The 22,167-nt window shown below is 46.2% G+C and overlaps 1 protein-coding gene across 4 annotated transcripts in view; it reads right to left on the reverse strand.

Annotated features, from left to right (window-relative positions):
* Positions 1 to 13,516: 13,516 nt before the first annotated feature.
* The window catches only part of ABHD11 (abhydrolase domain containing 11), a 149,895-nt gene continuing 141,244 nt past the window's right edge, over positions 13,517 to 22,167 (reverse strand). For all 4 annotated transcript variants that reach the window (XM_078679504.1, XM_078679507.1, XM_078679506.1 and 1 more), the window contains one exon: positions 13,517 to 13,980. In XM_078679504.1, the coding sequence (XP_078535630.1) occupies positions 13,842 to 13,980 (139 nt within the window). In that variant the 3' untranslated portion in view covers positions 13,517 to 13,841. The remainder of the gene's footprint in view (positions 13,981 to 22,167) is intronic.

Below are 22,167 nucleotides of genomic sequence, written 5' to 3' on the forward strand. Positions count from 1 at the left end.
CTGTTCTGGGGGCCATAAGGGCATCGCACCAGTCCACCTCGTCAAGGGGACCCACCCACTCCACCCATTGATCCCTCAACCTATCTAGGAATGTTGGGGTGTTGTTAACTAGGGTGCGGTAAATGCGGGAGACCCCTCCCTTACCCAAATCTCCCAGCATCGTCTGAGCCTCAGTGGGGCTATATTCAGGGAGCCTCATGTTGTCTGTAATGTGCATATGCATGTCGCAATTGCAAATATAAAACTGGGACGAATGTACGGAGTAGCGAGATTGGAGCTCCTGGAAGGACAGCATGTGGCCCCTGGCCCAAACGTCCCCTAGCTGGGAGATGCCAATAAGGTCTCAGGTTTTAAACCAGTGTAGTCCACTAACCTCCTGGAGCCATGCCCCATGCCAGAGGGGGGTGCATTGGGTCAACTTCCCCTTCCATCCAGTGTGACGGAGCGACACGTTGGTGTTTCTTAAATGGATGGAAGCTGTGCTCCACACTTGTTTACCGATGTCAACCATCTGTTTGCTCTCCCGATCTAGAGGAGCAGTATGTTCCGGAGCAAAAGCATGACTTCTCCTTACCACCATGGAGATGATTGAATCTTGTTTGGGATGACTACTTTTAGAATAATCAGTATCTTCTTGTGGAGGCCTGTACTTTTTTTTAGGAGTCTTGGCTAACCGATTTAATTGTGGCTAGGATTGGGAACTTTTCCTCAACAATGTCATTAAGACTAGGAAGAAGAGGTCTTGGGGTAGACCTTGGTTGAAGGGTTTCCAAGATTACTGACACTGTTGATTGAGGTGTATCCACAATAATATTTAGCTTAGATGCACCTCTTACTAGGGCACCTTAAAACGTAGATATTGTCTACTGGAAACACCCTAGTTGGAGAAGGAGTGTATGGCTACTTTGAGATGAAGTCTGGTGTTCCTGATCTCGAGCATGAGGGGGATCATGGATCTTCTGTTAGAAGGCGTCCTTCGTGGTGGAGATCTAATTGGTGATGGAGCTTTCCAATTACTAATGGGCAACATAAACGTGTCCCTAGAAAATTGTTGCACAGGGGACAGATGCAAACGATGTAATGGATACTGTACAGGATCGTGCACTGGTATTATAGGTCTTCTAGGCAGAAGCCCAGTAATTGTTTGAGGTAACAGAGCCTCCGACTGACGAGAAAGAGATAACTGTGAAGACGGAGACACTGAACATTGTGAAGAAGACAATATATTGACATGAGGTATCCTCGACATCAAAGGAGGTGAAATCGACGTTGTGCAAATCCTCTTTGTGGGAACCGATGTCTTTAATGAAGACTGTCTCTTAGGTGTCGAATGAGTTTTGGGCTTAGATGTCACTGTTGAGTGATGAGACTCTGACACCCACCTATGCAATCTTGATGTCGAATAGTGGGTTATCAATGCTGACCTTGAGTGAGACGGCGGTGTTGTCATAGTCTTCAGCGCCAATGACGTTGTTGGTAATTCTGCCACCAACTTGGACATTGAGCAATGCCTATGTTGATGGCATATCAAAAATGACCCTTCTTTTGATGCCGAACAAAACAGGCCACAACTTGTGATGTCAATGTTCTTGACGTCTTTAAATGACATTGATGAGAATGGTGTCGATGTCGTAAGGGAGATTTCCCTCTGTGGGAGTCTATAACTGATTTTTGATGCTTTTCTGCAGAATGATGGGAGGGTGATCTTTCCATTCTCTTCCTTTTCTTGTTCTGCCTTCATATCCTTCATCCAATTATGCAGTCTGATGCCTTCTCTGGGGCAGATTTACAAGCCCTGTGCACCTCCTTGCGTCACTCTGTGGACGTAACGGCGGCGCAAACAAAGCGGCCAATTTACAACATAACGCATCTAGGGAGATGCATCACGTTGTAAAGCCCTGCTTCACATTATACCTGTGCCAGGTATAATGTATGCAGGCTAGGCGTTCCCACCCAAAAGGCCACATAGAACTGACGCAGTGAAATTTACAACTTTTCACTGTGTCACTCTACGCCTTCACTGTGTCAAAATCCCTACGCCGGCTCAGGCCAGGCGTAAGGAATGACGCTGGGCTTTTTGTGTGGGACTCACCTATCTGTTGTGGCACATTGCTGGAGTTGCGTCACTTCCATGAGCCTCTCCGGCGATGCATCTTTTTTGTGCCAACAGATGCGTCATTATTTCTGACGCATCTGTTAATCCTTGCGCCATGGGGCGCTGTATTGTAAATACAGCGCATCCATTGTGACGCAAGGACATCTGGCACTGGCGCAAGGAAACTGAGTCATCTATGCAGATGCGTCAGTTCATTGTAAATCTACCCCTCTGTCTTTAAGCGTCCTCTTTGACATCTCCCTACAAATGTCACATCCTTTAGTGAGGTGTGTAGGTGGAAGACACACCACACAGACCTTAAGAGCGTCACAGCTCGCCTTATTTATACCACAAGTTGGGCATTTGGTAAAAAGATCAGGCATTCTGACTAAAAACCCTGTCAGAAAAAAATGGATGTATTGAACAGTGGAGATGTTAAATTTTCGAGTACAATGCTTTTACAAGTGCTGAACCCGGCTAGGCAGCCGACTAACAGGCGAATTTCCTGTGGGTTGCTTAATGTCAGATCCCTCTGCAAGCACTACACGGAAATCGCCTTCCTAATCGAATCAGAAAAACTCGATGTCCTGTTTCTTACAGAAACGTGGGCCCGGGAGGACTGTGAGGTTAAGTTGGGCTTAGCCTGCCCCTTAGGCTATAAAATCAGCCATACCCCTCGCCCACTCCATCGGGGAGGGGGAATCGGGTTCATTTACAAAGACTCGCTGACCCTCTCCCAGCTAAAGATCCGAGAGGTATCTGGATTCGAACTGATGGGTTTTACAGTCAAACAGCAGGAGTTGATGCTTTGTTCGGGTGTCCTGTGTTATCGCCCCCCGGGACCGGCACCTTCCATATCGCTCCTTACTGATCTGATCTACGAACTCTCTAGTTCCCATTCCAAACTACTGAATCTTGGTGATTTTAATTTGTGGGCAGGTGGTTCACTGGACAATGCACTTCTCTCCCTTAGTCAAGCCTGCTTGGACATTAAATTGGAACAGCTGGTGAATGCCTCCACGCATCGGAAGGGTCATATCCTGGACTTGATATTTGCGGACCCTCAATGGGTTTCAATGGAGGATATTAAGTGCCAGTGCTGGACAGACCACTCTCTGATTCTGTTCTCTCTTTGTTCAGAGGACCACACCTTGCGTGAGGTAGGACTACCGCAAGCTAAGCTAGAGAGACCTTGGTCCCGAATCCTTAAAACCTCTCCACTACCAAATATCTTAGGTAGGGACTTTAAGCTTGGCAATACAGCTGAAGAGAGTTATACTCTCTTCTGCCAGTCTATCTCGAGCTCACTGGATCAGTTGGCACCCCTCCGGAAGTCACGAGGGAGGGTAAATCGAGCTAGCCCTTGGTATACGAGTGAATTACGCCAGCTTAAACTCGACTGTAAACGTGCAGAAAGGGCGTGGAGAAAACAGTATTTAGAGTCGGAGAAAACTGTGTTCCGGACCGCCATACATAAATACAAGGCCCAGATCAAGATGGCTAAAGCGACCTATCTTCAAGCCACCTTGAATCAGGCCTCAAATAAGGCACAGGCTCTTTTCAAAATCGTTAGGGACCTTGCCCACCCTACGTGTGTGGCCAGTTCCGTCCCCTCATCGCAAGCCCTTTGTGACTCACTTGCTGATGCTTTTGAGGAGAAAATCTGTAGAATCCTGGAGGGTCTGCAGGACCCAGCTAATTCCCCCCCTGGTTTGGGAGCTCCGGAAGTGATGGCCAGTCGACCCCCGCAGAGGGTTAGTCACCTCTGTTTGGAAGCTCCGGCCACGCCTTCCAGTCGACCCCGTCCAGAGAGCCGGGCCCTCAGCTTGGGAGTTCCGGTGAGTGAGGTCAGTCGACCCCAGCTGAGTGGTTCCCCCCTTCCCGCTCTGGACCAGGCCCTCAGCTTGGGAGCTCCGGTGACTAAGGCCAGTCGACCCCAGCTGAGTGGCTCCCCCCTTCCTGTTCTGGACCAGGCCCTCAGCTTGGGAGCTCCGGTGACTAAGGCCAGTCGACCCCAGCTGAGTGGCTCTCCCCTTCCTGTTCTGGACCAGGCCCTCAGTCTGGGAGCTCCGGCGATTGAGGCCAGTCGACCCCAGCTGAGTAGCTCTTCCCCTCCCTCCTTGGAGCAGGCTTTCAGTCTGGGAGCTCCGGCGATTGAGGCCAGTCGACCCCAGCTGAGTAGCTCTTTCCTTTCCTCCTCGGACCAGGCCTTCAGTCTGGGAGCTCCGGCGAGTGAGGCCAGTCGACCCCAGCTGAGGAGCTTTCCCCTTCCCTCCTTGGAGGAGTTTGGCAGCCTAGCCCTTACGATCTCATCTGGCTCGCCTCTCGATCCTCTCCCTCCAAAATTCTGGAGGTTGTTTCAGGAGGAACTTTTTCAGCCTCTGCACTCCATCTGTTGCCAGTCGTTCGAAACAGGAACTGTACCGGGTTGTTGGAAGAAGGCAGTGGTATCCCCGCTCTTAAAAAAATCTATGCTTGACCCTGCTTGTCTTTCCAATTACCGGCCAATTTCCCTGCTTCCTTTTCCAGTCAAAATCATGGAAAAATTGGTCACCCGCACTCTGTCCGGCTTCTTAGAAGGGAACGCCTGGCTGGATGAGACGCAATTCGGCTTCCGCCCAGCTCATGGGACGGAATCCGCGTTAGTGACCGTGTTAGACAATCTGCGGGCGCGAGTCGATAGTGGTCGAGCAGCCTTTTTGGTGCTGCTCGACATGTCGGCCGCGTTCGACACGGTCAGCCATCCTACCTTAATATCGAGGCTGGAAGAGTGCGGGGTCAAAGATAAGGCCAGGGACTGGCTAATTTCCTACTTGGACGACCGTCAGCAACGGGTCTCGCTCCCTCCCTTTAGTTCAGAGGAGCGGAGGGTAGGACAAGGAGTACCTCAGGGCTCAGCCATCAGCCCGATACTCTTTAATATTTACCTCCGCCCCTTAGTCCAGCTCATTAAATCTTTTGGGATCTCCGCATTTAATTATGCGGATGATACCCAGCTGGTCTTTTCACTCGAGGGACAGGATGCAGTCCCGCTGGAGACCTTCCATCGGTGCATGCAGGCTACAGCGGAATGGCTGCGCTTGAACTCGTTACAGTTCAATGGAACCAAGACAGAGGTCCTGCACTGCTCTAACGATCGAGTTCCCAGAGATCTCCCAAACGACTTCTGGCCCCAGTCATTTTCAGATACAGTGTCAGCCGCACCATCGGCGCGTAATTTGGGTGTCATTTTTGGGCCCAACTTGCAGTTAGATCTGCACGTAAACAAGACTACGTCAACGTGCATGATGCTTATCCGCATGCTGCGCAAGGTTTTACCCCTCCTCCCTGAGCAAGCTAGACCTGAAGTAGTGCGGAGCACCATCTTGAGTCGACTCGACTACTGCAACGCACTACTTCTGGAAGCCCCGGTAACACTTCTGGGCAAGCTCCAAAGGGTACAAAACCTTGCTGCCAAACTTGCCTTATCCCGCCCCTACTACAGTTCCTCTACGGCCGCGTTACAGGTACTCCATTGGCTTCCGGTCCATCTACGTGTCCGTTATAAAGCAGCATGTATTGTGTTTAGAGCTATCCACGGCTTGGGCCCGATCCCTCTGCAAAGAATGTTTGCCTGGTATCTTCCATCTCGAGCTCTTCGGTCCTCTTCATCTAGGCTACTAGTAGTCCTGCGGTTCCAGAGAGTGAGGATGGGTGGTCGTTCGTTCAGAGTAGCGGCGGCCAAACTCTGGAACTCCTTGCCAATATCCTTAAGGAGTCTCGAAGATCTCTCAGCCTTCAGAAAGGCATTGAAAACTTACCTCTTCCCTAGGACAGGCTAGCTGCTGAATCCGCTGGATCAAGGTTCAAAGCGCCAGGATGCCCTTGGTGGTGACAGGCTTGCGCTATATAAATATACCACAATACAATACAATACAACAATAAGTGAAGGAAAAAGATTTATAACTGAAAAGACACCTGCGGTGTTCAGATTTTATGTTTTTGAGTTAGGGGGGCTTGAACCCGCCTCTCTCCCCCATTGGCTGGCTTCCTAAACGGAGGTCAGCCATTGGAGGAGAGGGGCATCACTCCATTAAAGCCCCGTCTCTTTCGGATTCGGGGCGTGTTTTTGGTGTTCTTTCGCCCTGTGACGTCATCCGTTACTCAGAACGCCAAAAACACGCACCCGATTCCGAAAATTTCGGACATTTGCGGCCGCCATTGTTGCCCGGAACAGCCTCGCTGCCACTCCAGGTAAGTTCCCTTCTGCCCCTGATTGTGCCGTTTTTCATTGTTTTTCTGGTCGGGTACACTGCGGGAAGTGTGTGCATCCGATTCCCAAAACAAACACTGTTCAAACTCATTCAAAAAAGGAAACATTGCGCTGAAGTTGTTTATTTCACTGTGTTTTAAACAATACTGCTGAGCTTGTATACACATCATGGCAGTGGTTTGTTTGAACTTGATTACAAGCAAGACAGTTTTCAGTTGTTTCATGACGCATCATTCCCAGCGGGGCTCGCCCGCCCGGGCTCTGCCCCCCCCCCCTTCACAATGCTGTAACCCCTGTTATTTAGACTGACGCGAATTACACATTGGATTACATTTGTGGCTACGAAGCATGGGGTGGACAGCCTGTGAGGTAATTAGTGAGAGCTGTCAGTCTCTGAAGGGTGTGACGTGGGTATGGTAGGTGGGGTTTTGAAATTTCCGACATAAACACATTTGATTCACCTTTGTAGGTCCACTTTATGTCCTCTCTGACACTGGTGCCTGCTCTGAAAGGGGTACAAAAGGGGGTGGTGGTGGACAGAGCATCTGAACCAATCAAACACTCACAGCCAGTCAAAATATCTGGGTTTGATCCATCACCGTTCTTTAGCCCACTCTGCCACCTCAGTTCAGACATGGCTGTATGCAAATCAGTCTGACCCTGTGCCTCATGGGAACAGTCCAGCCCGAACTGCCAAGCCATGCCTTCCCTGGACCGGAAACAAGCTTCCGAGGACCGGTTTCTGGCATTACAGCCGTCTTCAGCCCGGCTTGCTTGAATCCAGTGCCAAAGTGAGCAAGGGACTCACGTCTGAGCATACCCTGCCACACTTATGGCAGCCAAAGCGGTACAAAAGGGGGTGGTGATGGACGGAGCATCTGAACCAATCAAACACTCACACCCAGTCAAAAGATCTGGGTTTGATCCATCACCGTTCTTTAGCCCACTCTGCCATCCCAGTTCAGACATGGCTGTATGCAAATCAGTCTGACCCTGTGCCTCATGGGAACAGTCCAGCCCGAACTGCCAAGCCATGCCTTCCCTGGACCGGAAACAAGCTTCCGAGGACCGGTTTCTGGCATTACAGCCGTCTTCAGCCCGGCTTGCTTGAATCCAGTGGCAAAGTGAGCAAGGGACTCACGTCTGAGCATACCCTGCCACACTTATGGCGGCCAAAGCGGTACAAAAGGGGGTGGTGATGGACGGAGCATCTGAACTAATCAAACACTCACACCCAGTCAAAAGATCTGGGTTTGATCCTTCACCGTTCTTTAGCCCACTCTGCCACCCCAGTTCAGACATGGCTGTATGCAAATCAGTCTGACCCTGTGCCTCATGGGAACAGTCCAGCCCGAACTGCCAAGCCATGCCTTCCCTGGACCGGAAACAAGCTTCCGAGGACCGGTTTCTGGCATTACAGCCGTCTTCAGCCCGGCTTGCTTGAATCCAGTGGCAAAGTGAGCAAGGGACTCACGTCTGAGCATACCCTGCCACACCTATGGCGGCCAAAGGGCACAGGGTCAGACTGATTTGCATATGGCCATGTCTGAACTGGGGTGGCGGAGTGGGCTAAAGAACGGTGATGGATTAAACCCGGATCTTTTGACTGGGTGTGAGTGTTTGATTGGTTCGGATGCTCCGTCCATCACCATCCCCTTTTGTACTGCTCAGAAAGGGCCCTGCTGTTGCCCCCGCTCCAGCACTGGCTCGTACAAAGCCTTTAATTACCCAAATGTGCTGAGCCTGGACGCTGCGCAGTCGAGGTTAAGCAGATGGAGGCGGCGCGGGAGTATTTTAATACCTCTCATGTGATTAGCAGATCAGCAGCGGCAGTGACTGGTGGCTGTGTTGTGGCGGAAGGGCACAGCCTTACTTACCTGGATAGTAGACACACACCAAAGTGTACAGCACCATGCCCGCAGGCGCAGTCAGGGCGGACTGTCTGGGGTGTGTAGGAAGACTGTGTGAATGGGAGGCCTCAAGAACGCAAGGCTGCTCTGGCCAGACCTATCTGTGAATCAGTGTCCACTCACACAGGTCACGCGGCGGAATCATGTCCACCTGGAGAGGGGGGAGGAGGCAGTATTGTGTTGAATTTCATTTCTAAATTGGCTTTGAAACAACCTTCCGAGGGGTCTCTTTGTAAGTGGATAATAAATGCTGCTTTTTTCATAATTTGTTTTAGATGCGTCTTGTATTGTGCTTCTGTAGGGCGTCGTCGGCAAACGTTGATACCTTCTGGACAGCGTGGGGAACTGGGATTTAAAATGTCCAAGAGCCCTGGGATCCTGAATATTTACTGGGTATATGACTCTAGCATTCGGTGTAAGTTGAAGAGGTTGCTGCTGAAGTAAAGGCGCCGCCTTTTGCACTAATGCAGTGTACTGGGAGGAGCCTGCAGGCAACAATTCATTTATTTTGTTGGGGATGCGGGAAGCTGTTCACGGTGCCACTGGCAGGGGGCACACATTTTTACAGTTTTGCGATTTAAGGGGTTTAAGGTCCTGGGGCCATATGTATCAAGCAAATTTGCATTCGCAAATGACGAAATTTGCAGAATTTTGGCCTTTGCGAATGCTAATTTGCTAAATGGTATGTATGAAACATTTTGGCTGCAAAATAAGGAATCGCAAAATTTGCCATTCCTTATTTTGCGATTGCACTTAAGGAATCACAAATTTTGCGATTCCTTAAATGCAATGTATCAAAGAAAAAAGAATTCAAAAATGCCCATAAGGATTCGCAAATTACCACCAACTTGGTGGTAAATTGTGAATTCTTTAAAAAAAACAATTTTTTTTAAAATCCAAAGATGGCATATGACGTCCATACATGCCCTTAGGGTATGTATGTGCGCCATATGCCCCCACATGTCATTTTCAGGGGTGCAGCAGGGTGTTCTTGAGACACCCCTGCACCCTTGAAAATATTCCTAAATTGCGATTAGCAAATTGCTAATCGCAAATTTCCCCTTCATTCCTATGGGCCTCCTGGCCCATAGAAATGAATGGGAAATTTGCGATTAGCAATTTGCTAATCGCAATTTAGGAATGTTAAGGAATCGCTAAAAAGAAGCGATTTCCTACATCCATACCATTTTGCGATTTCTAAATAGCGATTCCTTAAAAATCGCTATTTAGAATTCGCAAAACGGAACTATGATACATATGGCCCCTGATCCCTTACTGGCCGAGTATTGATTGGAAATTCTTGTACTAATGCACCCATTTTTACCAACATTAGTGGCATTACTACTGTCAAAAGGTAGAGGCAGGTGAAGGACGTGTGTAGACTTGGTATTTTTCTTTTCTTGCTGAAGGAGAAAGTTCTGATTCTTTATCTAAATATGGTGATGAGAATGTCCTCGAGGCATGCCTTATTGCAGAAACCTTCCAGTGACAATTTCTTCCCATGCAAGCGCAGCGTAAAGATGCTAACGCCGTACTTACCGTGCCATGGAAGGGAGGTGCAACTGGAGCGCACGGTACAATCGGATAGTTCTAGGTTCGGAATTCCAACGGGATAAATGTTACCCATCACAAATTTTCAATTTCCAAACGGGGGATAAAATCTGCGTGTCCTGATAATTGCTCGGTATTGTCACTAGTTTAAATCCAGCAGGCCTTAACTGCTCAAATTTATCATATTGATTTAAACTTAATCGCGCCCGGGTGCACCCGCTAATTAGCGAGTGCGGCAACCTCCTATTCAATTGAATTGCGGCCCCATTCTCAAACCTGTGTGTGCAGGACTGAGTTACCAGAGCACCCATAAACGATGCCCTGCTGGCAGGCTGTAATGTCAGCTGCGAGATAGCGCTGGTATTTCATGCTTTCAAGTGCGCAGAAGAGCGCCTCGTGCATGCTGTGTGCTGGAAGGCGCTGTCTTCGAAGCCTGACCGCCCCATATGTGAACTTGGTGCGTTCAGACCGAAAACAGTGGAAGGAGAGCACTGGTGATGAATACATATGCCACAGAGCGGGCCTTTGTGGTGCATTTAATCCCTCAGCTGCAAACTGTGTGCCGCCAATTTGCTTTGTTTTGAGTGAGGGCGGCCGCCTGCAGCCCCTGGATTAGCAGATGCCGCTCTCAGTAGAGTGGGCCGACACCCTGTGTTTGCTTTGCTTGGAGCTTGCTCGCTGTGTGTGAGCATCCTGCGGCACACGCACCTCCCAGCTGGATTTTGGATCACAAAATACTTCAGCGCACTCGCCCCCTTGCAAATGTGTTGCTGCTTGGCAGGTTGTGCCGTTTATCCTTGCGATGCCGTGGACTACCTAGTATGTATGGATATATCTATATCTCCATGAAAGCGGCAGATGTGTGCTGTGCAGATGCTGGTAATGTGTTATTTAGTACTTCACTTGATACTTTTTAATCCAACCCAGGATAATTAACAGTAAATCCTTTGTTTGCTATTTTGCGCGGCCTTTTGTAATTAATAAGTGTGTTCTTAAGATCACTTGGTATGTGCACTCGACCCATTCTGAGCGGTAATGTGAAGCACGCCATTGTGAAGTGCACCGGAGGAACCAATTATTAGCACTTCCCACAGAGCGGGCTTGAATCATGCACTCTAAGCAAATTAAAGTCTTCCTGTACAGTCTGAACGAGCAGGGCCGCTGCACTGGTTCGCTTCATTCTGCTGTGCAGCTTGAAAAGACTGTTATATATTGGGGTGACTCACAAACACCTTCCTACCCCCAAAAACTATTCTAGTCCCACGGTATTTTTAGGTCTCTGGGTTTTGACACAACAGCTGCCAGATTCACCTATTGCTAACAATATACATCGAGGAGACTTTTGGACTGCCTATTTGGACAACTGGCGTTTTTCAAATCAGTCTCTTCCTGCCATTGGCTTGAGACTTTGTCAATCACGCCTTAGCTCTGCCTAGTGGCCTATTAATCTCTCGCCTGTTGCTATTGGCTTTATAGACATACCTTTCCAGAATAATATCCAATTGAGTTGAACTGCATGAAGAGCTACTTTACAACTGTAGCCCTCTCTGTTCGCTCGTGTTGTGTGCCTTGCTCTAGTGTGCCAAAGCTGTCTACATTAGTACATTAAGCAAAACTACAATTCACCCCGAAACTCGGAGGGACAGGTGGTGGGAAGGTCCGGGGCACCTCATGCCGATAGGGTGCAGAAGCCTGCTTCTCAGTGATCATCCCAAACCAGAAAGCCGTCCATAGTGTGTCAAGTAGATTACTAGCATGATATGAACGGAGGAGCACCTTGATGCCCCTTAACTAGGCAGAGCTCGACTCCCTTGTGGTACACCAGAGTTGACTTCTCAGTAATGTCCGACTCAGAGGCTACTAGTTTGAAAAATTTCCAAAGAGGGACTTGGAACTGGGGAAAACAGTTACAGGTTTGTTTCGGCAGCAGTGTGCTTTGGGCTTTACTCCATACACTTGGTTCATGGTTAAAATGATTCTCCTAGTTTCTTTACTATCAGTACGTGTCTGTTGCAGCTTAAAGTTTCAGGCAGTGCCCATGCACCAGTTATCTGTCCATCAGTCCAACAAGCACTTATGGGAATTACGGCTCACTATACCCGCCTACCCTGGAAGAACAAAAGCTTCGTTTGTAACAGCCCAGCCTCATTCTCCAGACCACAGCTACACTCGCACCAGCATAGACTGAGTGAAATGGCACCAGCCTCTCTATCCATTGAGAGGTCCTTTAGGGTCCATTGATGAAAACATGACCACCCAGAACGCCACTGTGGCTGGCAAGAATTCCATGAGTGGTGCAATAACCAAACCCTCCACCGTGAAACGCCCTGAACACACCATCACCACTGTGGGATAAATTAGCTCTGCAGACCACAGCATACTCAATAGGGCCAGGAACCAGTCGCTAGGCTCGCCCAGCAATAGTGTGTGTGGCTCTGTGTGGATAGCTTTTTTTGTAGGTGGCTCTATGCGTGGGTGGCTCTGTCTGTGTGAGGGTGGCTGTGTAGGTGGCTCTATGTGAATGACTGTGTGGGTGGCTCTTTATGTGTGTGTGGGTGGCTTTGTGCGTGTGGCTCTGTGTGGGTGTAAATGCAATAGGTCATGCATTTGCGAGCGATTAAGCTATGGGCATTGTAAATGACAATGCCATTTATTTAACGATTAAACTATTGGCATTGTAATGACAATGCCATTTATTTATGATTAAAAAAAAATCATGAGCAATGCCAATAGCTCTACCTTTAATAATGCCGAGACCATTGCATTGTAAATGCTTGTTTGTTTTTTAATCTCATCAATGGTAGCCTATCAGGCTGCTTCTCTTCTTCATGATGTTTTGCAAACATACATCCTTTTTCCATGACAGAGCGTTCAGCAGGAAAATACACAGACCGACTACACTGAGACTTTTTGGAAAATGACTTTCAGTGATGAACATTCTTCAGTGCCGTTTTACTGAACTGTTAATATATAGTGACACACACAAACACACTCTCTGTCCCTCTCTCTCCTGCCTCACTTACTCAGAGTTTCAGGAAGCACTGCGCTCGCACGTTCCTGAACTAAAAACTCATACCTGCAGAGGTGGTACCAAGAAACAATGCCCCAAGATTACACTAAGAGTCCGAGAAGCATGCACCACAACTGCAGTCATGTTATATGTCCTGAAAGACTAAAGTAGATAATTTTATAGAATGCAAGCCCCGCACAATCAAAACCACATTGCACTGCACCACTGGTGATGTGATCTAGCTGTTGTTTCCAACATTAATGGTGGATAAAATCTTCTGGAAAACGTCTCCTTGATGATTTACTGCTGAGATTTGAGAAAGGCAGTGTTTAGTCTCTAAAGGGGAGTTGCATTTTAAGATTGCTCATGATATTACTGACATGAGGAACTCTGATATTAGCCCCATTAGCATCAATAGAAACTAAATGTCAAAGCTAGTCCTTTGTCTCCACGCCATGATATGAATAGAGACACGGGGTATGTTTTTAATTGCATTTTTAAAGCATTTTTCTGTGGCAGAAAGTGTGTATTTAGAAACAGCTTGGGTCGAGCCGTAAAGGAAATGCAAGAAATAATGTTGAAGAAATATATATTTTTAAGGATAGTGGGAAAAAGACTACTATTTAAACCTTCGAGTCAACAGTATGGGACCTTGAAAAAGAAATATCTTATAAAAAAAAGAAGTCACCGAAAGACAAGTTAACCATGGTAAAATTACTTTATTTCTGCTTCCATGTAAAGTCGATATGACTCCAGGCGGGAGAAATAATGAGGATGTGGGCAATAAATATAAAATGCTATGAAGGTCTCAAGCAGCCCGTAGCTTGTAGCTTCTGCATTGTTTCCAGGCGTTAGATCTGTGCTTCGTTAACAAATTGAGTTTCATAGGTTTAGAATTCAAATTAATATCACCTCTATCCCTGACGTTTCTTGATCTGTGGTCAGATGTCCATTCAGAATACAGGGCTCTTGTGAGTCTGGTCCCAGACTAGTCTATCACTGATGCACCCTGTTGTGCTCGCTTCATGTGGGCAGCAGGAAGTTACAAATGGCTGCGATGAACAGCGATGTCTGATCTGCATGGACCCAGTGCCCAGCATCAGGGATGTACTGGATGTCTGCCTCAGGAAACAGGCGCTCTATTTCAGGGTAATCCTCAGAACTAAAATGTAAACAAAAAAAAGGTAAACACATATAAAGCACTCGGCTGACAAAGAAGTAAACACCAGTACAAAGGTAAAATGAACAGAAAATACATTAGAAATAAGTGACTTGTACACTTAAGCACAATAAAAGGCATGACCCATTTTTCCCTACCCCACTCTCTGATCACTGTATCCTCATCAAACAATATAAAGCCCTCATTCTCACCACCCAAAACGCATTTTGTTATAAAATTCAAATTCAAATCCATCACAAGCCTATTACTTATTGCATATAGGTTAACCACATTGCAAGTATTACTTGATCAGATTTGTTTGTTCAAATAGATTGTGAATATCCACCAGAGGCTGACCTAACTGAGAATCTGTTACTGGTATCTAAAATGTAATTTCCTTAGCTCATATCACTGTTGCAGGATTAGGACACTTCCCCTCTCCAATTGGACTTACACAGATAATATATGCCCTTTTCTGCTCAGTGACCGGATCATGTGAAGGGCAGCAGTCTGGATTAAATTAAAATGTAACCTAACAGTTATCCAACAAACTCATTAATATTTCTTTACTGTCAGGCCAAACCTAGGAACAATTTATTTTTGACCTTTAAACATTTCTTATTTAAATATTCCCATTTAGTTTCATTTGTTGAGAAAAAAATTAGACTTAGCACCCAGAGCTTTGGTGGTTGGGTCGCCAAGCAACTGTAGTGACATCAGCGCTGCCACTGGATCAGCAGTAGCACATCCACCCAAATCTAGAACTGGTGGCTGGGTTGGTAAGCTTTTTTACACTAAATCCCCTCCAGCTGAGAATGAAGGGAACCGCTTGGGAAAAACAAATTATATTTGTCAGTCTGTCATCCGACACAATCTCAGCCATTTTGTTTCTGTACCAAAATCTAAAGGAAGACTTCATGGCAGCCGGCATGGCCTCCAGGTTCTCTGAGGAAAGTCCTAGAGCATGTCTATGCATTGAATACACCTATGCAGGGTGTCAGGACAGGTCTTCATGCCCTGGACAACCATGGAAGTTTTGCCTCTTCCCTCTCAATCTCCAGGAACATACAAGCCTTGCTGATTTACAGTGGGGTTTGCAGACGCCAGCGGGATGGCTCGATATGCAAGAATGCTCACATGTTAAGATGTGTTATCACATGCTAAAGTTTGGTGTGATACGGTTTTAAAGCAGGAGTCTCTAAAGTTTTCTCTAATAAGAGCTCCATATGTTCAAAGACACTCCTCCTGAGCTACTAATATTATTCGAGATGTAATAGTAAACACATAAGACAAGGGAACATGAGCGGCCCCCATATACAATATCACCAGCAGGGATCACCTCAATGTATCAGGCATGTTTGCCAGCAGTAATGTAAAAAATACTCTACATGGGAAACACACAACAGCCATCGCAGCAATGCCACTAGCACCAAGTTCAGGTCAGTTCAGTAATTCTTTATTAGATGATTAGAAAAAACATCATAAAAGTACAATATATTTACAAAGTTAAAATAGGATTAAATTACAGCTGAGGATCATCTAGAATTACCAATACAAACAGGTAAAAGAGTAAAAAGAATACATGATTAAAAAACACATTATTTTAGCTAACTCCTCTTGTATTTCTTAACCTCACGGCAAGCCTAAAAAAATTCATAATACAATAGAGTGTCCATGGGTCATTAGCTCTTTGCAGGTAGAGTAAAGTCATTTTAGCGTGTCTACATTTTTCTTTCTTTAAAATTTGAATCAAATATTTACACCGGGGATATTTAAAAAATGGGCACAAAAGTACAAAATGAAGGGTGTCTTGCGGAGACCTATTGTCGCAGCCACTAGCACCCTTCTGCGCAATAGTTAATGTAAATCCTGCAGGATCCGCTAATAAGTGTGGTAATAGGTTAAACCTAAGGCGGTCATTAGGAATCTATCATGTGTGTTATGTACCAGGTACAAGTATGGCTCCATGCCCTCATTTTATGAGACGAAGGGCAGCACCGATTGTTTGGTTGTTTCCCCTGCTGATCTGCGATTTACATAGTGATTGGATAGTATTTTTTTAATATTTAATTTATCCGAGGGTAAAATGAGTTTAGGATTGATGAACAAATCCTTCCGGTCAATACTTTCCAGGGTGATCTTAACATAATTTAGCTAGGGAATATGTAACCCTTTGTCCCTGTGCAAGCAGTGTTCCAAAATGTGTCTACCTAAGACTGCCTCTGGATTTGACCAGGTATTCAACCATGCCAATACAGGTCTTAGCTTAATCTGGACTTAATAAAAGGACTTCCTAGTTCGCTGTGTAAAATTGCGGCTGAGGTACAGTGAGGGACTTTTAAATCCTTCGCATATATTTATTTTCCTCAACTTGCAATTGCTGCACATTCACGTAACCCCAGACTTCCGACCCATATACTACTCTTGCACAACCTATCGAATTATAGAGGTTCAAGATCTGTTCAGGAGACTAACGACCCAGCCTGCGGCCGTAGTTTGCTATGACACCATTTGTGGAGATTAATTTTGAGCAACGGTCCTCCACTAGGGATCTGAATTTGAGTGCCCCGTCGAACAATAACCCTAGATAGGAAAAAGACTTCACCTTCTCTAATGTGTGGTTCCCTATCCTATAAGAGAACCTATTACATGGTTTAGAGTCTGCTAGCATCACAAACTATTTACTCAGGTTTACCGACAGATCCAGACTCCCCATGAACTTAACAAAGCCATCGATTAGGCATTGCAGGCCCCTCGGATTGCGTGCAAGCAGGACCGCGTCATCCACATACAAAAGCACCGGGATACGACGCGATCCTACTTTTGGGCAGTCCGAGTTTAGAGCCAGCCATGCCTTCTCTAGGTTGTTGATGTAGAGCGAGAACAAAAAGGGTGCTAGGATGCAACCCTGTCGCACTCCACTTGTGCAGGGAAATTAATCTGTGTTCCCCCCTCCGTGTTGTAACGTACCCTAGCTGTTGTGTCCTGGTGTAGTTCACTCCAGATGGTAATCAGGCCTAGGTCTATTCCCATATCCCTCATCAGGCACCATAACTTGTTCCTATTTACATGATGGAAGGCTGCAGCCAAATCCATGAAGCCCAAATACATAGCCTCATTGCTAGCTTTAGTGTATTTAGCGACCAACAAATACAAATTAAGACATTGATCGCTTGTGGACCTTCCTGTTCTGAAACCATACTGAATGTCCGCAACTAGATGGTGTTCCTCGGTCCAGTCCATAAGCCTTTGCAAGATTACCCGGCCCAAAATCTTTTCTGAGATGTCGATGATATGATATGATATGATATGATATGAGATGTCGATCAGGGAAATTGGCCTGTAACATTGCGGGTTGTCCCTGTTACCCTTCTTAAAAATAGGGACAATGACCGCTGTAGACCAAGAGTGGGGCAAACCAAGCTGGACGGCAGTGTTTAACACTCTGGTGAGGATGGGGGCCCAAAGATCTACTTTACTCAGGTATAAATCAGGTGGAGTGCCATCAGGGCCCGGCGCTTTATTGCGTGTGAGGCCTTGGATCCCTGCTGTTATTTCTGCGAGGGTGAACTCAATACCTGTTCCCAATTGGGCATCCCCCCGCAATCCATTTATGTATCCTGCTTATGGTTATATAATCCCTCAAAATGTGAGACCCATTGTTCTGGTAAAATGCTCGACCCGATCTCAGGGGTGTTGCTATCCTGGAAGGAGGGATTATTAACAATCCTCCAGAATTGAGACATATCCCTTTTTTCTCCTGCCTCTCTCAGATCTGCCCAAGCTTCCGTTTGTAGGGTGGTCTTTCTTTGTTTCAGTGCATTTTTGTACATATGTCTGCACTGAGCTATTCTATAGGAGTCCCTGGGCTTAGATTTTAAACTAAATTTTAAGTCTCTCAGGGCTCGTGAGCACTTGCCATCAAACCACCTTGGCTGCAGATTATTCTTCATGGGGGCTTTTGTTTTTAGTAGACCATCTACCAGCTTGGTCACTGAGCTAAATGCCCCAAGCAAGTTACTCCCCTCTATCATAGGATCTAAACATTCCTCTATCAGAGCCTTCCCTTGTGACATTAGGTCTTTGTAAAATTTTTCCCCATCGATTTTTGCCCATCTGAGGCACCTTCCTTGATCTATAGCCTTCAACACACTATCCCTCAGAGGGCTAAACTTAGAGCGACCCCACTGTTTAAATGTTAAAATTAGGGGGTTATGATCGCTAAATGCGCTCCACTCAGTCCCTACTGTACTAACTGACTTTTTTACATGCCTAGAAACAAGGATATAGTCTATGTAAGAGGAGCATCCTCTGCCTTTGAAAGTTGGAGTAAGGGACCCATCCTCTGCTAGGCTGACCACCTCTATTGTATGTTCCAGATCATGAGTCCTTAATAGATTACTAAGAACTGAACCTTCTGTAGAGTGTTCGAAATGTGGGCCCTTCTCCATGGAGCATCGGGACCAATCTGCGTTCGGGGGAAACAAAGTAGGACAAAGGTGACAATTTAAAATCACCTACAACTACCATAGATTTTTCCATAACCCCTTTTCTGTAATCTAGTTCCTGTTGGAGTCTGTGGTCTAGTTTCAGCAACGTTTGGTTTTTTTCATTTACAGACCCTGCATTATATAGGTTGAACAATGTTAGTCTGAGTCCTGGTCTTACATACAGTAGCGCCTGTATATTATGTGCTGACCATGGAGGGCTCGTCCATACTCCGGTCATGTTAAGGTCTACATATACCACCAGACCTCCAATGGCTCTTCCTGAGCTAGATTTTTGTGCTGGCTCAAAAAAGCATTTATATCCGGCCATATGAAAGGGGTTATTAGCAAGTGCCCTGGTTTCTTGTAAACTAATTATCTGGAACCCCCCTATGTACTCTCTCCATTCTTTATTGTGGAATTTTCCTGCCAGGCCCACGATATTCCAAGATAAGATTTTCAGCTCCCCCTCAGGGTCCCTGCCTAGATTTTTGTTACAGTCGGGTGTCGGCCCTTCCTCTGACCTTGGGGGTGTAATATCGATCCCAGGATTTTGTGTCAGATGCTGAGCTGGTGCCACCCTCCAGTTTGCCTCCTGTGAGCAAATTATTTGAGGGATGTGATGCTTTTCAGCCTCCTGAATAATCACCCTTTCTATGCTTGCCATTGGGGAATATATTTGGCTACCTGATGATTTTAGTGATGGTGCATTATTTTTCTTCTGCCTCATATATCCACCTTCCCCGCTAGATGAACTTATGGCGTCACCCTCCATATAAATGTGCTCAACGACTTGGACCTGATGTATTCATGGTCAATCATTGTCTTCTAAGCTCAACAAGGGGCTGAATCTATTCTCCCAAATGGCAGCATCTTGTTCTTGCTCCATCACAGCGTTTGTGGCAAACCTGCCCATCCCATTTACAGGTTGGCCTATGCCTGCTCTCCCGGGGTAATGTCTGAAATTATAGGGGGCATATTGTGTGGGGTAAAAATATCCCAGTGGCAGCGTTTTGATTTTGCTTGGTGATTGTAGTGAGCCACTCGACAGTATATATTCCACCAGTCGCTAGGTCTTTGTTTTTACTACCTATCCAGTTCACTCTTCTGACGTTCATGATTTCTCCACTTTCATTCCCTCCCAGCGGTCTATTTGTGTTCAGTCACGAAATTGTCTTGTTTTTAAGCTTGGGGTAGGATTCTTTCTGCTCAGGTTTCAATTCTGCAACCCCCCACCCCGAGTACCACTACATAAGGACAGGCCTCAGGTGGCAGATTTATACTGGGTAGGGAATTTACTACTCTTGAGTTAATTTCACATCTTGTTTGGTGTACTAGTTTTCCCATTTGCCCATGTGCTATTAACTTACTTGGCCCCCCTCAGTTACACTGGGCCCTCTGCCCTGGCATGATACAGCATTCGTGGGTATAGAGGGATCAGTAAGTGTTGTGTAATGCGCTACAGTATGCTTATTACTGGCAGTGTGGTCAATTGCTATGGCAGGCTGAATGACTGGGCTGGTCAATGTTGTGGAGATACTACCGTTGACACTGTTCACAGGTTTAACCTGAGTCCTTCCTTTCTTATTTAACTTGTTTATGATTTTGTCGCGTCTGCTGATTATAGGTTTAATCTGGCTCGCTATGAGTGTTTCTAGGGAGTTTTGTAGGTTTGTGACTAGATCAGCCATCCAGGATGGGGGACCTGTGTTATGGATCTCAATATCCTCAGTGGGTCTGTTTTGCGGAATTAATGATCGAGATTTAGATTTTTTTGGGCTAGGGTTTTCTGACACGGTCTTCTTTTCTTACTGGTAGGAGCTTTCTTGTCTGACCTGCCAGATTTCTCAAGTATACTGATATCTGGCTGCGCGCCAGGAATGTCCTGTGTAAGGACCTCTATATCAGTATTTGGGGAATTAACTGTCAACTCATCGATAACAACCTGTGAAGGAATGGTACTGTCAGATAATGGAGTTATCGACAGTCTTCTTACTTGACGCTCTATCTCATTGTTGACTTTCCGCAGCATTAGATCTATCGCAGTAGGCTGTATGTTAAAAGGGGACCCTATGTTACAATCTTGTACAATTACCTTGGGGGTTAGGGGTAAGTTAGTTTTGACTTTCGTGGCACGGGTACTGACTTTGGGAGCCATGCTACGCCAGCTAAAACGTCCCGTAAAGCAGCTGTACCAAGTCCCGGATGGAAGTACCTATGCTCACAATATTAAGCCCCCCTTGAATTTTTAGTTGTCTGGCATACTGTTTTAATTTTGTCCAGTGTCCAAATCGGTACGCCTTCTGCTCCTTCTCCTCATCCCTTTATGGAACTTCAGACGATGGACCCAAGTTATCCTGATCCCGAGATGCAAGGGGGGTGGCCCGTCCCGTCCTCTTTCGTCCTCGGACGGCCTGCCCTTTGCCCGGGCATAGCCCGGCGCCCACCCGCGCACGTCCTGCGTGGCGGGAGGGGTACCGCGTTTTTATGGCACCTCCGGGCGCAGCAGTAGCGTCAGAGGTGCGGTGGGGCTGCTGGGAGGTGTAGTCCGGTATCCGCGCGGCCGTTCCCCTCACGGCAGGAAGAGCGCTGCTAGTGTCTGCGGCGCGGCCGTTTCCCTCACGGCCTCTGGGATGTGCCTGCTCTGCCCTGTGCCCCTAGCACCAAGTTAATAAAATGAATTATACATGCTCCCCAACACTGATTTGTATCACTCAAATATCAACTTAAAATATATATTTGAAAATCAACCATTTTTCGCAAAACATCAACTTATAATACAGACAGTTTGATCTTGAATGCACACTTTTCAGTTTTAGCATACATATATTAATTCAACAAAGCAAAGACCTCTCATTTAGTTCTCTGGGTTGCAAACAGGAGAGCTACTTACATGTCGCTGGAGAGCTACCAGGAGCTTATGAGCTATTTGGTGGAGAAGCCTGTTTTAAAGAGAAGACTGTGGACAATACATACCAGCCTTTCAAGGATAAATCAGTAATTTTTACTGGTTGCCCATGACCCCTTACTTCAGTCTGTTGTGGTACATCTACCACAGCATAGGCAAGGTTTTTATCTCTCACAAGGCCAAATACCTAAAAACCCTGAAGTATAGGAAGTACCTAAACTGGTGCATTGGGAGCTCCCAAAGTAAAGCTAATGCGATTAGGTCTGATCTATAGTAGGAGTTTAACTACTAAGCCCAAGAGGATTATGGGTACATGGGAACCATTGGCAAAGCAGCTGAACAGAAACAGCTAATGTTCCAAGACCTAGCTGACAATGTACAACATGAGAATGGTCTATAAATAGTGTGCTTTGCAGAAGGAAGTTGCCAGACATGACTTAAGATTTTAAACTTCAAGCCAGAGTATTAGGATAAGATAATCAATCTGACATTACAATGAAAATAATCTTTGTCACTCCTTCATAGAGGATCACTGACAGAATATTAGAAACAAAAATATCATGTGGACAGAATATTAATGTTAATGACCAACATATCAAGAATGTAAGTGCAAATAAGTAAGTAGAGTTTTACTATATTTAACTCCACATCTACGTACCTCGAAGAATATATATCCTCAAGGTACTTTATATGTGGAGTTATAAATAGTAAAACTTTGTTTACCTATAGAAACTTACTGTCACAATATTTTCGTCCTCAATGTTCTTGGCACAATATTTTGTCCACACAATATTT

The sequence above is a fragment of the Lissotriton helveticus genome, chromosome 3_1 (genome assembly GCF_964261635.1).
Source record: "Lissotriton helveticus chromosome 3_1, aLisHel1.1, whole genome shotgun sequence".
NCBI classification, from domain to species: domain Eukaryota; kingdom Metazoa; phylum Chordata; class Amphibia; order Caudata; family Salamandridae; genus Lissotriton; species Lissotriton helveticus.